Consider the following 18,268-nt stretch of genomic DNA (forward strand, 5'->3'; position numbering starts at 1 on the left):
GACCTCTTCCAGGTCAGAGGGTCCAGCATCCTTTGGGTGCATTTGGCTTGGTTTACCTTTAGGGGCCCCCCATCTTGAGATAGTGGTTTCCTCCAGAGGGGACGAGGTGCTACCGGGGCATGGAAGGTGTCGCTCATTTGTGGCACGTCCTCCACTGCTTCCGGTGCCCCAGGACACTCCAGGCTTGAAACCCAAACTTGCTCAGGCTTTCTGGAGGTGACCCAGCACAGGACACTGAGGCCTGAGCAGAATGCAGTAGGTATTTCTTTCTTGTTTCCCTATTTACAAATTTGGGCTTTATATTAGAATGTAATTGATTTACAATGTTTTGTTTGTTTTAAATGTACAGCAAGGTGATACATTTTTATATATACAGAGAGCTGTTCTTTTATGGATTCTTTTCCTGTTCAGCTTATTGGCCAATGTTGTGTTGAGTTCCCTGTGCTCACAGTAGATCCCAGGTGACTGTCTATTTTATATGTGAATATACATATAAGTTCAGTTCAGTCACTCAGTCATGTCTGACTCTTTGTGACTCCATGGACTGCAGCACTGCCAGGCTTCCCTGTCGATATATGTATATGTATATATATATATGTATACACACACACACACACAAATGTGTGTATCTGTGAATGCCAACGTTCTAACTCACTGCTCCTCACTCCCCTTGCCCCTGGGTAATCATAAGTTTGTTTTCTAGGGCTGTCAGTCTGTTCCTACTTGTAAATCAGTTAAATTTTATCAGATTTTCAAATTCACACATAAATGGTAACATACGATGTTTTTTTTTCTCTTCGTTAACTTTGTATGATCATGTCTAGGTCCATCGTTGTTGCTGCAAATGGCATAATTTCACTCTTTTATATGAGTAATATTGCATTGTAAATATGCATAAGGGCCATATCTCCTTTCTCCATTCCTGTGTCATTGGGCGTTTTGGTGACTTCCCTGTCCTCGTATTGTAAATAGTGCTGCAATGCTCCTTGGAGTACATGTGACTTTTCGAATGATGGTTTCATCCAAATAGGCCCGGAAGTGGAACTGCAGGATCTTAATGTAGTTCTGGTTTTCCTTTCCTATGGCGCTTCCATAGCACCTTATCAGCTATTTACATTCCCACACAGGTGCAGGAGGGACGATTTCCTTTTCTCCATGCCCCTCTCATATTGATTTTTGTAGATTTTTGCAGGTGGCCATTTCTATCTGGTTGGAGAAGACACCCAGTTGTCAATTTCACTTACATTTCTTAAATAATTAGCAATGTGGAGCATGTTATCCTGTGCTTTTGTATTAAACAGCGTGAGTGTAGTTTCCCTCTGGCAATTGGATTCTTGAAAGTCAGCTCTGTTTTTTTTAAACATTTATTCGTTTGGCTATGTCAGGTCTTAGAGCAGGCTTAGTAGCCCAATGGCAATGTGGGATCTTAGTTCCTGGACCAGGGATCGACCAGGTGTCCAGTGCATTGGAAGGCAAATTCTTAACCTCTGGACCGCAAGGGAAGTCCTAAGTCTGCCCTCTTTTGAATTCTTTATCAATTCCCTGCCTTTTTACATTTCTTGAGGGCAGGCGTCCTTTACAGCCTGCAGGCTTTGTGAATATGAAGTGCCCTTCAACTGCAGTGGACTGTCCTGGTGGCTCAGTAAAGAATCCACCTGCAACGCTGGAAATGCGGGAGATGTGTGGGAGACGCAGGCTCTATCCCTGGGGTCAGGAAAATCCCCTGGAGGAAGAGATGGCAACCTTCTCCACTATTCCTGCCTGGAAAATTCTAAAGAGAGAGGCCTGGCGGGCTATAGTCCACGGGGATCACAAAGAGGTGGACACGACTGAGCACCCCCGCCTTGTTGCAGATTAAGCTGCTTGGTTGTCAAGTTGTTCTGCGGTGTGTTCACAAGGGGGCAGCACTTCCTCGTGCCTCACTCTGATAACTCTTGTCCTGTTCAGTTGCCCTGTCTTGTTCAACTCTTTGCAACCCCATGGACTGCAGCACACCAGGTTTCCCTGTCCTTCACTAGCTCCAGATATAAATAATATGGAGAAAAATAAAAGAGGGGTGAGGGGAAAGGACAAGAATTGCTGGGGAAGGGACAGTTAAGAACTTAAATAGGATGCTTAAGGAACTTCAGTTCAGTTCAGTTGCTCAGTTGTGTCCAACTCTTTGCGACCCCATGGACTGTACAACACCAGGCCTCCCTGTCCATCATCAACTCCTGGAATTTACCCAAACTCATGCCCATTGAGTTGGTGATGCCATCCAGCCATCTCATCCTCTGTCGTCCCCTTCTCCTCCCGCCTTCAATCTTTCCTACCATCAGGGTCTTTTCAAATGAGTCAGCTCTTCACATGAGGTAGCCAAAGTATTAGAGCTTCAGCTTCAACATCAGTCCTTCCAATGAATACTCAGGACTGATCTCCTTTAGGATGGACTGGTTGGATCTCCTTGCAGCCCAAGGGACTCTCAAGATTCTTCTCCAACACCACAGTTCAAAAGCATCAATTCTTCAGCACTCAGCTTTCTTTATGGTCCAACTCTCACATCCATACATGACCACTGGAAAAACCATAGCTTTGACTAGATGGACCTTTGTCAGCAAAGTAATGTCTCTGCTTTTTAATATGCTGTCTAGGTTGGTCATAACTTTCCTTCCAAGGAGTAAGCATCTTTTAATTTCATGGCTGCAATCACCATCTGCAGTGATTTTGGAGCCCCCCAAAATAAAGTCTCTCACTGTTTCTGCTGTTTCCCCATCTATTTGCCATGAAGTGATGGGACCAGATGCCATGATCTTCATTTTCTGAATGTTGAGCTTTAAGCCAACTTTTTCGCTCTCCTCTTTCACTTTCATCAAGAGGCTCTTTAGTTCTTCTTCACTGTCTGCCATAAGGGTTGTGTAATCTGCATATCTGTATATGTGAGGTTATTGATATTTCTCCTAGCAATCTTGATTCTAGCTTGTGCTTCATCCAACCCAGCGTTTCTCATGATGTACTCTACGTATAAATTAAATAAGCAGGGTGACAATATACAGCCTTGATGTACTCCTTTTCCTATTTGGAATCAGTCTGTTGTTCCATGTCCAGTTCTAACTGTTGCTTCCTGACCTGCATTCAGATTTCTCAAGAGGCAGGTCAGGTGGTCTGGTATTCCATCTCTTTCAGAATTTTCCAGTTTATTGTGATCCACACAGTCAAAGCCTTTGGTGTAGTCAATAAAGCAGAAATAGATGTTTTTCTGGAACTCTCTTGCTTTTTCGATGATCCAGCGGAAAATTGGCAATTGATCTCTTGTTCCATGGAGGCTTAGGGAAGGCCTCGCTGATAAACTGACATGTGAACAAAGACCTGAAAGAAGTGGCGTGTTTTTTGTTTGTTTGTTTGTTTTTAACGGCCGCAGCCCAGGGAGGGGAAATAGTGCAAAAACCTCAAAGAGAATCATGCAGGGCGTGTTCCAACCCTACTTGGTCAGTGACCCTACTCTGATAACCTGTCTTATCCAAAACCTACCCCCATCTCACCGTTATTCCTTTATCCAGCTTCATTTTCCCCCCTACAAAGAAATTTTCAATGTATTATTCCATGTTTATTACGTCTGTTTTCTGCTTTGTGCGAGAGCGGGCGTCTTTGCCTGTCTGGTTCGCCCATTGCAGCCAAAGCGTTTAGTAGTGTGAGGCACACCGCAGGAGCTTGACAGGAGGCTCTGGGATGAGAAGAACGCGCGGTTGAGGGAAGGAAGAAGAGACCCGACCTCCTCATGCCTTGGTCGTGGGAAGCTCTCTGGGAGTGGAATGCAGGTAAGAAGCCCGCACAGCTCAGCGTCCAGGTTCCCCGGCCTTGTGCGCGTCTGTGCGCATGCGCCGAGTGCGACCGATCCGCGCGTTTCATTGGCTGCGGCCAGAGGAATTGCGCATGCGCACTCCTCCCGCGTGTTCCTGTGTGGTGGGTTTTGCCCTCCAGCCTCCGCTCTATCCGTGACAGCCCATCTTCCCATCCGGGGCCCCCATGCGTTCTGGAGCTCGGAATGTTCCCAGAACTCAATAACCTTCTCAACACCACCCCTGAAGGGGCGGAGCAGGTAAGAGGTCGCAAGGTCGAGGAGGAGGTTGGATTCTGGGAGCGCGGCACAAGACCGCACACCCGGATGAAGCGCGCGCGGACCCGTGGGAAATCACGTGACGTCCGTGGCCCGGGGGCGCTTGGGAGTTGTAGTCTGCAGAGGACCCGACCCCGAGGCTAGGCTAGACACTTAGGCCCGCGCAAGATAGGCATCCTGTGGGTTTTCGAAGGTCGCATGCGCCCTTGAAAGACCACAGGAAGCATGTTATTAGTTTGAGTTGACTTGTATAGGCGACCCTTGTGCGTGTTCAGCGTGGTGGGAGTCCCAGCGCCCAAACAGAGGTTGGTGGGGGTGGTTTAGTCGCTCTGTCGTGTCCGACTCTTTGTGACCCCGTGGACCGTAGCCCGCCAGTCTCTTCTGTCCCCGCCCCCCCGCCCCCCGCCCTCCCCATCACAAGGGAGCAACTTCTTAACGACCTCTTAACGGCCTCCTCTGTCCTGGGAACACTCGGCAGGTTTCAGCGAATGCTTCTGCTCGTCTTCCTCCCCATGTTTTTGAACAGTGCTCTCTGAGTTGCTCGCAGCCAACGTTTGATTGCACAGCACGCCTTTGGCACCACAGCCTCCCTGCTGTTTTCGTCGCTCTCTCCTTACCACGGTCTGGAGCATCTAAAAAACGTTCATTCGTTAGCCCGAGGGTTGCCTCTCCTAGAGACATAGGTGATTTATTTCATAACTCCTGTCTTTCTGATGAAATGGTAAGCTCGTCCAGGCAGCCAAGACACCTAGTGTTAAAGCCTTTGTGTTACTCCATAGTCCCAGGCGAATAGTTTTCAGGAAATCCTTGTGCATTTTAATTGCCCTGCAGTTTTTCTCTGCCCAAGCCTCCAGATGGCGCTGCTTACATTGCCAGCTACTACTAGCACCTCCAAAGTCCAAACTGAGGGCCACAGTGAGGGATAGAAGTGGGCACCAGGAAATGACAGCGCCAGGGGTAACCCCAGAGTCTGCTAGTGTAATCTTTCATGTTTTATGAGAGCAAAAAATATCAGGACAACAGAGAGATGACCTTCCCTATCATTGACAAGGAACAAAGGGTGACTGGAGCAGGACAGCCAGACCCTGCAAAGGCAGGACAGCCAGATCCTGCAAAGGCCATCTTTAGAGGTCTCTCCAGGGCTCTCCACAATGAGAGCTCTGCCTGACGTAGTTTCCAAGGCCACTGGGAGGAGGACTTTGATCCTGGCTGTCTCTTGGAACAACTGCTTTCTCCTCCCCTGCCTATGGGACAGAATTGGCATGAGGATTAGAGTTAGGGAGGACATTGGATTAGATGACCTTTTAGAAGACCCCTTGCAATCTGGAAAGTCAGTGATTTTTGTTGGGTTCTGATGGTAAAATCTTACTTTATTCAGGATTTAATTCTCTCAATGGCAACCCACTCCAGTATTCTTGCTTGGAAAATCCTATGGATGGAGGTGCCTGGTAGGCTGCAGTCCATGGGGTCTCGAAGAGTCTGACACGGCTGAGCGACTTTACTTTCACTTTTCACTTTCATGCACTGGAGAAGGAAATGGCAACCCACTCCAGTGTTCTTGCCTGGAGAATCCCAGGGACGGAGGAGCCTGGTGGGCTGCCGTCTATGGGGTTGCACAGAGTTGGACACGACTGAAGCGACTTAGCAGCAGCAGCAGCAAGACTGGAGAGGAGTGAGGAAATGAAGGGATTTTATTCTCCATTGCCTGGGGAAGATGATAGCTTGAGATATGCTTCCCCAAAATGAGTACGTTTGATACAGATCACTTTCATTGTTGGTTTTTCTATAATTTTTACTTATTTTCTTCTTTTTCTGGTTAAATAAACACACACACACACATATGAGTGTCCAGGTATAGAGATTTAAGAGTAGACACAATCCACCAGATTTTGACACTCAGTTGACCTCTTTCCAGGGAGTCTAATACATCTTTTTGTGTTCTTCTTAACTTGTAGGGGAAGCTGACTCTACTCTGTGATGCCAAGACAGATGGCAGTTTCCTTGTGCACCACTTTCTCTCCTTCTATCTCAAAGGTATAAGACTATCATAAAAGAAAACCCAAGGCCGGGGGGTCGGGGAGGAAGAGGCCTGTTTCAGGTAGCACTAGAAATAGTATTAACTAGTCAGGCCTTTGGTGTTTGGGTAACCAGATGGTTATTTGTTAGTTCATGGGATTACTGGACCATCTTGTTCCCACCCCTACTATGCCAGAGTCTGCCATGTATTCACTATATCCAGTATTGCCTTCCATTTCTCCACCACCTGTGCAGGCACTGACTCCCTTAGGGCCTTGTGTGGCCTCTTCATTTAATTGATCCTTGGTCCTTGGGTAGTTGAAGTCTCTAGGCACTCAACCCATTAACACTTTGCCCTGGCAATAGATGCTTCCTAAGGAACAGAGCGGGGGGGAAAAACAGCTCTGCAGTTCACATACGGAAATCGATTAGAAGAAGCAAACAGCCAAATGAAAAAAAAAGACTTACTGATTCTCCTTGAGTCCCCACTGAGCCAGGCCAGAATATAAGGTTGACCTTTGGCACTCTGAGTTGTAATAATTTACAGCTTTGAAAGTGATTTTCCTTTCTAGATGATGTTATTGTCAGCTTATACAGAGCAAGAGCATCTACAGATAAGTTGTTAATTAAGTTCATAAAGTAGCTAGAGTTTCTTTGTGTTCTTCTTATATCCTCTTGGGTATTAGACTGGTTTAAAAATTCAGTTGTATCTCTGTAACCAACAAGTAGTTAGAAAAATACAGCGTTTTTAAAACTGTAATGTATTTTCAGGGGAACAAACTAAGGTTCCTAGTGATACATCTCACAGGTAAAGTACATCTCAGAATCAATGAAATAAGATATGATTATTAATATAGGGTATAATTATTGATATGAAAAAAGTACCTCTTCAAATCAAATTGAGTATGTCAGGTTGCAAGGCATGGGTTCTCTAGATCTGCCTCAGTTCTTTGGTTTCCAGAGGCAGGAAGTATCTGAGACTGATTGTAAATAGAGAGTTGGTTAAAAATCAGTTTATTTTGTTTTCCAGCTAATTGTAAAGTCTGCTTTGTGGCCCTCATCCAGTCCTTTAGTCACTATAATATTGTGGGGCAGAAGCTGGTAAGTATGTTAGACCTCTGTGATGAGATCCCTGAGTGAGTGTGTGTGCCAGGCATATGTATGCTGTCAGGCTGGGGGCTTCCCTGTTTGGGTTGCAGGGAACTTAGAAAGGGAAGGGCTAAGGAAATCATGGGATCCTGAACCCTTTATCTGAAGGGCGAGGGCAGCATCGCTGCGTGTTTTGTTCATTTGTCGAGTGTTTAGAACCAGACCTGTTATGGATTAAATCAAACCCTTCTCCACTGAGTCTGGACCAGTTAAGGTTTCTTCCTTGTCAGGGTGAACATTAATCTTGTCCCCAGTGGGTTAGAGATCACAGCTTGGTCTCTGCCCAGTTGAGTGCCTCCCACTGTCTCTCCCGTAGCCTAGGGCTTTTGTCCCTTGCCCCTCACCTCGTCTTGGTTTGCCCCTTGTCTTACTGAATGCAGCCAAGCAAGAGTAAGATGTCTGAGGGGCTGGTGACCCTCCTGGCACCTCACCTGGCACATTACTTGTGACCTGTGACCAGCTGAATTTCTGGGGCTCTTGTTGTTACGTGTTTTTGGTTTTTGTTGTAAGTCAGGCCCAGAGCGGGAGAGAACCAGGCCACCCATCAGCAGTGATCTTCGAAATGACGGCCTTACTGTCAGTCCTCTTCTCTGATCGGAGGGAAACCAGTGACAGGGCGAGAGGGTTTCCCATCCTTTGCAGGGAAGGGAGAGGTTCCTGTGCCAGAGGTCAGGGCACAAGCTCAGGGAGCACGGTCGTGTCAGGAACACGGGTTGCATTCCAGGTCGGTGAGGCATGTGTTTGGCCCTGGCATCTTGAGCTGGGATGAGAAAGGTGTGTATTCTCATATCCGGTTTGGCTGCTTTTCCTGTTACCTTTGACTCACCAACATGGCAGGAATGGCATGCACAGTTCTGGGTGTGCCAAGCACTACAGCGTGAGTTTCCGTCCTCTTGCTGTAGTATTGTTCTTATATCAGGACAATAGTAATGAGCAAGAGCAAAGGAGACGGTCAGGAGTCCTCTCTGCCAGGCCGGCTGTTGTTTCTAGTGGTGCTGCACAGCGAACACCAGTGTGTGACTGAGCCGTCAAGGCCTGGTCTGGGGACACAAGGAGTCTGAGTTCTACGTCACCTGCTTCTTCTGCAGAACCGCAGGTTGCATGTCTGGATAGTGTCACCATCACGGGGTGTTTGTTGAAATGCAGATTTCCAGGCCCTGCCCCTAAGGTTTCTAGCTCTGGAGTGGGGCTCAGAGATCTGCATTTTAATCAGGTATCTCAGGAGATTCTCTTTTTTATTTTTAAATTTTTGGTTAGGTTGGGTCTTCATTGCTGCGGGTGCTTTTCTCTTACTGCGGTCTATGGGCTTCTCATTGCAGTGGGTTCTCTTGTTGGGAAGCACAGGCTCTAGGGCGTGTGGGCTTCAGTAGTTCGAGTTCCCAGGCTCTAGAGCACATGCTCAACAGTTGTGGTGCAGGGGCTTAATTGCTCTTGACACATGTGGGATCCTCCCAGTTCAGGGATCAAACCCGTACCTCCTGCATTAGCAGGCAGATCTTTACCACTCAGCCACCAGGGAAGCCCTCAGGAGATTCTTGATTGCGTGGTTCATAAAGACCCATGTTTACGAAGCGCTGGTCGAGAGCAGGGGTTGACCAGCCGCAGTCTGCACCCCATGTTTTCTGTACGTGAAGTTTTATTGGAGCACAGCCACCCCCATTTGTGTCTGAGTGGTCTGTGGCTGCTGTGAGAGCGGAGTTGAGCTGTTGCAACAGAGACTGTCACCCCACCACCACGTTACTATTTACTTTCTGTTTTTAAATGTACTTTATTTTGTAACTGCTGCTGCTACTGCTGCTAAGTCGCTTCAGTCATGTCCAACTCTGTGCGACCCCATAGACGGTAGTCTATCAGGCTCTGCCATCCCTGGGATTCTCCAGGCAAGAACACTGGAGTGGGTTGCCATTTCCTTCTCCAATGCATAAAAGTGAAAAGTGAAAGTGAAGTCACTGAGTTGTGTCTAACTCTCAGAGACCCCATGGACTGCAGCCCACCAGGCTCCTCTGTCCATGGGATTTTGTAACTACATGCCCTTAAAAAGGCAACTTTATATTACTATCATAAAGTAAAAAGCAGTACTAGGTAAAAAATAAGTATATAAGCAAAAGGAAATAAGTTTTTAAAATAATGTGACAAGTAGAGACTTCCCTGGTGGTCCAGTGGCTAAGATTTTGTGTCCCCAGTGAAAGGGGCCTGGGTTTGATCCCTGGTCAGGGAACTAGACCCCTCATGGTGCTGCGAAAGAGCCTGCATGCCACAATTAAGACCCAGCGCAGCCAAATAAGAAAATAGTAAAAAAAAATATATTTTTTTAAAGAAAATGAGAACTACATGTAAATGCACATGTGACAATAGAACAGGGGTTGTGTGTGGGGAACACCCAGGGGAGACGAGACCTGGACTCCCATGTCAGGCAGCCAGACGCGCGTCTGCAGGGCTCCAGATGGGCCCAGAGCCCTCGCAGGAGCTGGAGTCCTGCAGTCATGAGCCCCTTGGTGCCAGGTCCTCTCTGATGAGGCCCCCGCTAGCCTGGGAACTCACTCTCCTCTCCGTGGTCGGGTGCAGGGTGTCAGCCTGACTGCAGCGCGGGAACGTGGGCAGCTGGTGGTCCTCGAGGGTCTCAAGTCCGGGGTGGACGTCTTCTTCCGGCCCCGGGAGGAGCCGCACCCCCTGCAGTTCCTCAGGTCAGTCAGCCCGCCGCCCAGCCCAGAGCACACCCGCAGGTGGGCCCCGCCCTGGTCTCCGTGTGAGCCCTTTCTCTCTCCCCGGCGAGTGGGAGGGCAGAGCCGGCTGCGGAAGGCAGGCACTGCCTGCGTGTCGCAGCATCACTCAAGGTCTTTCTGTCAGAGACTGTGTGCCTGTCCCGGAAGCTGTAGAAAGCTAAGGAACCCACAAAGATGGGAGATCCTGCATGCTGCAACTAAGAACCGGCACAGCCAAATCAATAAATAATATATTTTTTTTAAAAAAGGCCAAGTGTGTGGCCTGTGTGTGTGGCCTTGTGCACAGCCTGTGCCGTCTCTGAAGCTGGGTGTCTTTGAACAGGTGGGCCTGGTCTCCACCTGAGCCCAGATTATATAGACAGCATCATTCTACCTGCTGTTAGCGGGGTTTGGCCCTGGAGTGTGGGGCCATGAGGCCGGTACCTGTGCCCCAGGCTCTGATTTCTGAGCCCACTTCCCCACCACCCCCGTTGCTGGGAGACCGCTGCTGCAGTCACTGGGGAGGCGGAGGTAGCGGGGCCAGTAGTAGGTCGGACCTGGTCCGAACATTAGCACTCAGGCTGCCGCTTGGCACCTGGACGCGTGAACTGCTGCTGAGCTTTCATCCTCAGTTATGACCTCCCAGGAAGGCCTCTCCCTTTAAAGCAGAGACCTTAAGCCCTTGGACTGAGAGGCTGTGTGGGCCTCTGGGGGGGTTTATTTCTGTGTCCCCGAGTTTCTAGCACAGTGCTCTGTACCCAGCAGGCCTCAGGGAATAGTTGAACTGAAATAAACATGCCCACGGGAGCATGGCTTTTCTTTGCAGGCAGCTCATGAGCCCCTTGGTGCCAAGCACTGGACCCACTTCTTTCCCTCCTCCCCCCCAACCCCCACCCCGTGCTGCTGTGTTGTCTCTTGAACATCTGGAGAGCACGTGAGCTATCTGGTGACTTCTGCCCTGTGTCCCAGGGAGGCCAACGCCGGGGACCTGCAGCCACTGTACGCGTTTGTGCAAGACGCCCTCCAGCCTGTGGACAGTGGGGAGGCCGCCTGGAGGTGCCCGGTGCTGCTGGTGGACGACCTCAGCGTGCTGCTGAGCCTGGGCGTGGGGCCAGTGGCAGTGCTGGACTTCGTCCATTACTGCAGGGCCACCGTGTGCCAGGAATGGAAGGTAATCAGGGGCTGCACCCTGAGCTCCTGTCGTGAACCCCACAGGCCCAGAGGCCACTTGCTGGCAGTTACCTCTTCTGTCTGATGGCTTGGGGCTTTTTCTTTACTCGGCAGCCCAGAAATTTTCACCCCACGCAGCCTGCACTCTACTACCTCCATTGCTAAAAAGTAAGACCCTGAAAACTGAAGGGTGCCTGGCCCTGTCTGTACTGGGATTGGCCACGTGTGGTACTGCGTCTGTCCCCGCTCTGCCACATGGCAGTATCGCTCTGAGTGTGTTTTGAAGGTCAGTTAAGATAATAGATGTAAAACTGCTTTAAGGATTGTGAGGTGAAGGGACTTGCCTGGCAGTCCAATGGTTAAGATTCTGTGATTCCACTGCAGGGGGTGTGGGTTCGATCCCTGGGCAAAGAACTGTGATCCTGCATGCCACACGGTGTGTCCCAAAACAAAAACAACAGTATGAAAATTGCGAGTTGCGATGCAGGGATAGGGTGTGACCTTCACTGTTACAGAGATTTTAACAAAACAGTAACACCTGTGGTACCCACCTCCCAGGAACCAGATGGCAAGAATTAATTGAGGGGGAGCTTGCAGCCATCAGCTGAGCGTGTGTCCCACAGGGCCAGGCTGGGCACAGGGCAGTGGGGACGGGGGAAGTGGGTTAGTCAGGGTGTGTGGATCCAGAGGCGCATGCCACTCACCTCCTGCGTGCAGGGTCCTGCCTGGAAGCTGGATTTAGGGGACCTTCTCAGGCCATCCTGCCTACAGTCGCAGGGCCAGGCGCCAGGGTAGTGGGGAGAGAATGGGAGGAGGGGGACGTGGAAGGGGCCTCAGGACACAGTTCAATGGGGCTGGGGGAGGAGTGAAGCAGGTAGTCAGCTTGTGCAGCTCAGCCTGCTGTGTGGCCCCCTGTGCTGTGTTAGATCACTCAATGTGACCCCATGGAGTGTAGCCCGCCAGGCTCTTCTGTTCACGGCATTCTCCAGGCAAGAATACTGGAGTGGGTGGCTGTTCCCTTGTCCAGGGGAGTCTTCCCAATCCAGGGATCAAACCCAGGTCTCCCACATCGCAGGCGGGTTCCTTACCACCTGAACCACCGGGGAGCCCAAGAATACTGGAGTGGGTAGCCTATCCCTTCTCCAGGGGATCTTCCCAACCCAGGAATCGAACCGGGGTCTCCTGCAGGTGGATTCTTTACCAGCTGAGCTACCAGGGAAGCCCCGTGTGGGCCACTACCAACTTCTTTTTGTAAAAATACTTAAATTAATTGAGAAAGTAAATCTTGGGAATAGTTTAATAAAATAGTTTAATACTAAAATTTCAATATCTTTATATTATAAAGTTTTTAATACTTTAATTAAAGTTTTAATATTAAAATAGTTCAGTAAAGAGAAAAAGAAGATATACACAGGATATAAAGTCGACTTTAGCAAAAAGTCAGTCTCTGCTTCCCTCCCTCGTATGTCCTTACGGAGCGTCTGAGCAGGCATGAACGCATTTGTATGTACGCTCGTCTCCCTGCTCTTCTTTCCGCGTTCCGAGTAGCCCACCATCCACACAGTTTGGTACTTCTTTTCATGTACTAACACACAGTGTGTGTTTTGCTGTCCACTGCCCCCAAAACAGGCCACACTGATGTGCTTTATTCTTTTCCACAACTGGATGCTCTTCCTTGCTTGCGGACCAACTGAGCTGGACGTCCAGGCTGGGTGTGCTGGGAAGCTGTTCCAGCAGACGATTGCAGGTCCGGGCCCGGAGCCCAGGCCCGTGAGAGGGCGTGCAGGGCAGTGGAGGCTCCCAGAGACCCGCGTGTCTTGAGCCTGGCGTCCCTCCTGACAGCCTCCATCTTGTTGCAGGGAAACGTTGTGTGCCTTGTACACGACAGTGGAGACACTGAGGATGAGGAGAGCGACGTCCTGCTGAATGGCCTTAGTCACCAGAGCCACCTGATCCTGCGGGCTGAGGGCCTGGCCACCGGCTTCTGCAAAGACGTGCACGGGCAGGTGCGCGGGGCCCTGGCTCAGCGGGAGCTGCTCGCCTCCTCTGTGCGCCCCATTGCCCACGGGACAGTGTCGGGCCTTGGGGTAGTCAACTAGGATATGCCTTCAGGTGGGAGGGAGGTCTCGGAAGTTGTGTGAATGCAGGTCAGAGTCCGCTCCAGGGGTTCTCAGCCCCGTGCACCAGGGCAGGTTTTGCATGGTGGTCATTTGCAGCCAGAGAGGAGCTCCTGGAGAGGAGATGACTGTCCAGCTATCCCCTGGGGAAGGCAGTAAACAGCAGAATTCCACCGCAGGGTCACAGCAGGCTCTGTGTGTTCAGGGCAACACCATTCCTTTTCAAGTGGAGACTTCGGAGGCTGTTTTTCTGGGCTGGCATTACTGCCACCCCCTAACCCCACCGCCGGAATGTTTGGAGTACTTAGGGGGAAGCATGGAGTCCTGCCTGTGCCTGGAAGGGAGGTCAGGTTCTCCCCATGCCCAGGGGCTGCCGTGGTTCTCTGCCTTCTGAAACTTCTCTTTCGGGATCACCCCAGAGCCTTTGCCACCTCTTCCAGGTTAACTTCGCGTTGACCACTTTTGACCCATTAAGGGTGGGTGGGAGTTTTGGCCCAGAGTCATTCAGAGTCAGGTCTGGAAAACAGCATCCAAGCAGGCTCAGAGAGGCTGTGCTGGTGGTATGCCAGGCACACCCCGAGGAGACCCTTCTACTGGCAGCGTGTGGCTCTGAAGCCACTCAGCCCTGCAGAGCGTTGTAGTCACTCAGGATAAATGTCCAGTCTTTGGAGCCTCGGGATTGAGTGTGGGCATTCTAGTGCATTGGCCTTCCAAGCTCATCTAGCCCAAGAGTACGAAACCATGCTCACAGAAAAGACCAAAAGGAAATACACAAAAGTACTTTCATGGTTTTTCTCTGGATGAGTGTTTTCTACTTTTCTTTGTCTTTCATGTTTTCCAGGATGAGCAAATATTACTATTGTAATGGAGGGGAAACCTTTATTTTGAGGTGATAGGTAGTAAGCTTTGTTTCGGAAGTTGGTCCCATTTACCGCATCGCACCTGGCCTCAGCTGAAGGTCACCGAGGAGGCAGACAGGGTTCACACTGGAGCAGGTGCTTAGAGGGCCTCTCCTCTTTCATTGTTCTCTTTGTCACTTAGCTGAGGATCCTGTGGAGAAGACCACTGCAGCCCACCACCCACCGGGATCGAAGCCTCACGTACCAGTACAAGATACAGGACAAGAGTGTGTCCTTTTTCGCCAAAGGAATGTCTCCTGCTGTTCTGTGACCTGATTTAGGGGTGGTTGAAGCTACCTGGGACTGTTTTTTGGTGGTGAAAGATAAAGCAACCGAGCAGAAATGGGGTCCTTTGGAGTCTTCTTCATACAAAACGCTTTAGCTCCAACTCCCCATTTTTGGTTGTGGTGACTTTCAAAGCTGGAGTGGGTGTGAACGTGCCAGCCAGGAGGCAGTCCTGGATGGCAGGTGTCCAGGGTGACATCTAGGATAAGCGTGGCCGATACACAGTGAGCTCCCACCTCGTGGCTTCCCGTGGATGGTCACGTTTACTTTTCACTTTCATCCTGACACAGTAGCTGCTTTTCTTCTCAAAATATGGCATTTGATAGAATATTTTAAAATTATGAGTATAAGTCGCTTAAAGTAGCTATTAAAGAACACCATTCTTTTATTAATATGTAAGTATTTATACACGTTTCATATGAGCTGCAGTTCTGAATGGGTAAGGCACCGCAGGATGCTTTTTACATACGTATTTTTTTACTTGGTTTATAAATATTTTCAGTAAACTTTTAATGTTTAATAGCTACTTAGCATTTGATGGTATCATTAATTTCTAATTTGCATAGCTATTCTCTGGTTATGTGGGTTCTGATTTTTGTAATTATAAATTATGCTGTTATGAATTTTATATACTATGCCTGTTTGGGGATTGAGGCAAGTACTTGTTTCCTTAGAACATTCATCCATTCAGCAAATATTGAGTACCTTCTGAGGGTGTGGGGCTTCCCTGGTGGCTCAGATGGGAAAGAATCTGCCTGCAATGTAGGAGACCTGGGTTTGATCCCTGGGTCTGGAAGATCCTCTAGAGAAGGGAATGGCAACCCACTCCAGTATTCTTGCCTGGGAAATCCCATGGACAGAGGAGCCTGGCAGGCTACAGTCCATGGGGTCGCAAAGAGTCGCACACGACTGAGCAACCAACACTTTCTGAGGATGTGACAACGACCAGATAGGTCTCTGCCCTCGTGGAACTGACATTCCAGGGGAGGAGACAGACAGTCCACAGAATTGAGAAGTAAGGGACGTAGAGTTAGACCATGATCAGTGCTCTAAATAAAGCAGAGAGGGGACCTACGAGGGTAAGGAATAATGGCATTTGAGAGCCTACTCCCTGGAGTGGAATTCACGATTGGAAGCGTGGGCCGGCCCCCAGCTGCCATCAGGTCGTCCCATTCTGGATGACGGCACCAGTGAACAGCCACCTGTTGGTTTCCTCCACCAACTTCAGGTTAACGACTAGATATGATTTTCTGAATTTTCCCACGTGTATAGGATCTCTTTATCACCCTTAATCATTTACCATTTAAAAGCTGGTGTCAACCTTATTTTTTATTCTTTGTAATATTGGGGGAAGTAAGATTTTATCATTGCCTTTGTGTATGTTTTTCTACATTCTGGTTTTTAGAAAATAATCTTCAGAAACTTTTTTAATATTCAGATACACATCAATTCAAGAAATATTTTTCAAATACCTATTTTATATAAGGGTTTAATAAAATAATGACACCTGCTGTACTTGAATGGGCATAGAAAATTGGAACTAAACGTGATGCAGTGGAGAAGGTAACAAGGCCCATCAAGGCAGTTCAGGTAATGTCAGTGAGGCTTATAGGCTGATGGTCACAGGAAAGAGCAGTTATTTACCCTCACTTTTTTTGTTTTCTTTAAATTGAGGAGGCAGAGAATCATGGAGGAATATATGGAAGCAGTACTATTTGAACAGGACCTTGGAATGTTCTGGTTTTTTTTTCTGATGGTATGTTAATTCTTCAGAATTCAGAAATGTATGTTTCTTCCTTGCTGGAATGAAGGTGCTATTCTTTGTTTTTTTTCCCTACTTTTAAAATAGCAATAGTTTTTAAAATATGGTTAAAATGTAGACTTGTTCAAATTTGTCTTCATGCTGATAGCTATTAATAAATAACCCAGTAGTATTTACTAAGAAGTAATGTTCTTTTCTCCTTATATAGTTCTGGTTTATTTATGTGTGAAGTTCATAAATGAACCTCTGTGAAATTTTTCTTTAGTAACTATTGAAAGGTTAATGTATGTCAGTATCAAGATTTTTCATTATTGGGAGTTCCCTGGTGATCCTGTCATTAAGACTAGGGGTTTCCCTGTGCTGTGGATGCAGGTTCAATTCCTGGTCAGGGAACTAAGATCCCACAAGCTGTTTGGTGAGGCAAAAAAAGAAAAAAAAAAAGTCATCACTTAAAAGGATATTATGCCCATTTCCTGGGTTGGCCAGAAAGTTCATTTGCATTTTTCGGAAAGATCTTATGGATAAATATTGGTCCAATCCAGTATTTAGCCAGATGAAACTTACCAGATCTTACCAAGGTCTAAAATATTCTTCGGGGACTTTTTGCTCTCATGTAAAAAACTGTAGTTGTTTGAGCATAGAGCAGTATGTATCTCATAAGCAGTGTTGAGGAATTTGCTGCTTTTTATATGTTTTGAAATTCTTAGTGCGTTTTATTCTTGGACTTGGACTTGGGTTGGTCAAGGTCAAGTAACTCTTTGGAGGTAATTTAAAACTTTTTCTTTGTTATTGGCCTTTATTTGTGGCTACTTTTCTTTGTTGTATCAGTTCCAGTACTATTTATTTCTGAAATAGTTACCCATTCTATTTGTCTGAAAAAAGCATTTGTAAACCAGATCTACAATAAGGGACTTGGATCTAGAATATATAAAGAACTCTTAGAATTCAATAAGAAGACAAATATCCCAGTTGAAAAATGGGTAAAAGATTTGAATAGACACCTCACCAAAGCAAGCATAGGAATAACCAACATACACGTAAAAAGTTGATCAGCATCTTTAGCTATTAGGGGAATACAGATTAAAACCACCATGAGATACCACCGTATTACCACTGAAACAGCTATATCAAAAAAAATCTGACAATTACAAGTGTTAGCAAGGATAAGGAGAAATTGGAACCCTCACATATGTAGGCAGGAACGTAAAATAGTGTGGCCACTTTGGAAAACGGTTGGGCAGTTTCTTAAAAATGTTAAATGTAGATCCAGTGTATGACCCTGCCATTGAGTTCCTAGGTACTCACCCAAGGGAAATGAAAACATACATCCACACAAGCAGTCATGTGAATGTTCGCAGCAGTCTTATTTATAATCACGAGAAAGTAGAAGCAACCCAAACGTGCATCAGCAGATGAAGAGAGACAAAGTCTGGCATTTCCATAAATGAAGTACTGTTTGCGTAAATAGAAGTGGACTACTGATACATGCTACAACATGGATGAACTTCCGTAACTCTGTGCCAGACACAGAGATTACATGTCATACAGTCGTGTGGGATACGGGGTCAGGGCTGTCAGGGTGGTGAAAATGAGAAACAGCTCCACTGAGCTGCTTTTTGGGATGATGATAATGTTCTAAAGTTACATTATGGTGATAGTTGCACTTTCCTAAAAATCTTTATACCTAAAACAGGTGAATTTTATGGCATTTAAATGATGGGTACTGAGGTTAGCATCCTGACTCCTCTTCACTGAGAGCTCTGTGTTAGTAACAAACAATCCCCCGATCCTAGTGACTTCCACTAACAAACATAGTCTTCACTTGCAGGGCATGTCCAGGGGCCGCAGCTCATTGCTACAGTTCTGCTCCAGGGCCTCTCAGTCTGGGACCCAAGTGGAACGAGCCAGTCCCAAAGCAGGACTGTTGTTCTTTTGTCCAAGGGAAGGAACAAGAGGCTGACCCACACAAGCAGTGGTGCTTAAAAAAACTTCTGCCAGACCTGTGGAGGTCACGTTCACTCACACTCCATTGACCAAAGCAAGACTTGTGGCCAGGGCTGACACTGAAGTCGCTC

The 18,268-nt window shown here is 47.8% G+C and overlaps 1 protein-coding gene across 1 annotated transcript; it reads left to right on the forward strand.

The window, feature by feature from the left end:
- Positions 1-1,617: 1,617 nt before the first annotated feature.
- Positions 1,618-16,376, forward strand: ELP6 (elongator acetyltransferase complex subunit 6). Its single transcript, XM_069561601.1, has 7 exons — positions 1,618-4,075; positions 6,049-6,127; positions 7,140-7,210; positions 9,824-9,942; positions 10,930-11,131; positions 12,990-13,136; positions 14,289-16,376. Exons 1-7 carry the CDS (start codon positions 3,755-3,757, stop codon positions 14,415-14,417), a joined length of 1,068 nt encoding a protein of 355 aa, XP_069417702.1. The 5' UTR covers positions 1,618-3,754; the 3' UTR covers positions 14,418-16,376.
- Positions 16,377-18,268: the final 1,892 nt, after the last annotated feature.

The sequence above is a fragment of the Ovis canadensis genome, chromosome 19 (genome assembly GCF_042477335.2).
Source record: "Ovis canadensis isolate MfBH-ARS-UI-01 breed Bighorn chromosome 19, ARS-UI_OviCan_v2, whole genome shotgun sequence".
NCBI classification, from domain to species: domain Eukaryota; kingdom Metazoa; phylum Chordata; class Mammalia; order Artiodactyla; family Bovidae; genus Ovis; species Ovis canadensis.

Bases quoted from the DNA above. Each gene is read 5' to 3' on its own strand.
- ELP6 (XM_069561601.1), top strand. From the start codon at position 3,755: ATGCCTTGGTCGTGGGAAGCTCTCTGGGAGTGGAATGCAGGTAAGAAG. The intron at 4,076-6,048 runs GTAAGAGGTCGC...CTTAACTTGTAG, and splicing joins CCCCTGAAGGGGCGGAGCAG to GGGAAGCTGACTCTACTCTG. The intron at 6,128-7,139 runs GTATAAGACTAT...TTTGTTTTCCAG, and splicing joins TCTCTCCTTCTATCTCAAAG to CTAATTGTAAAGTCTGCTTT.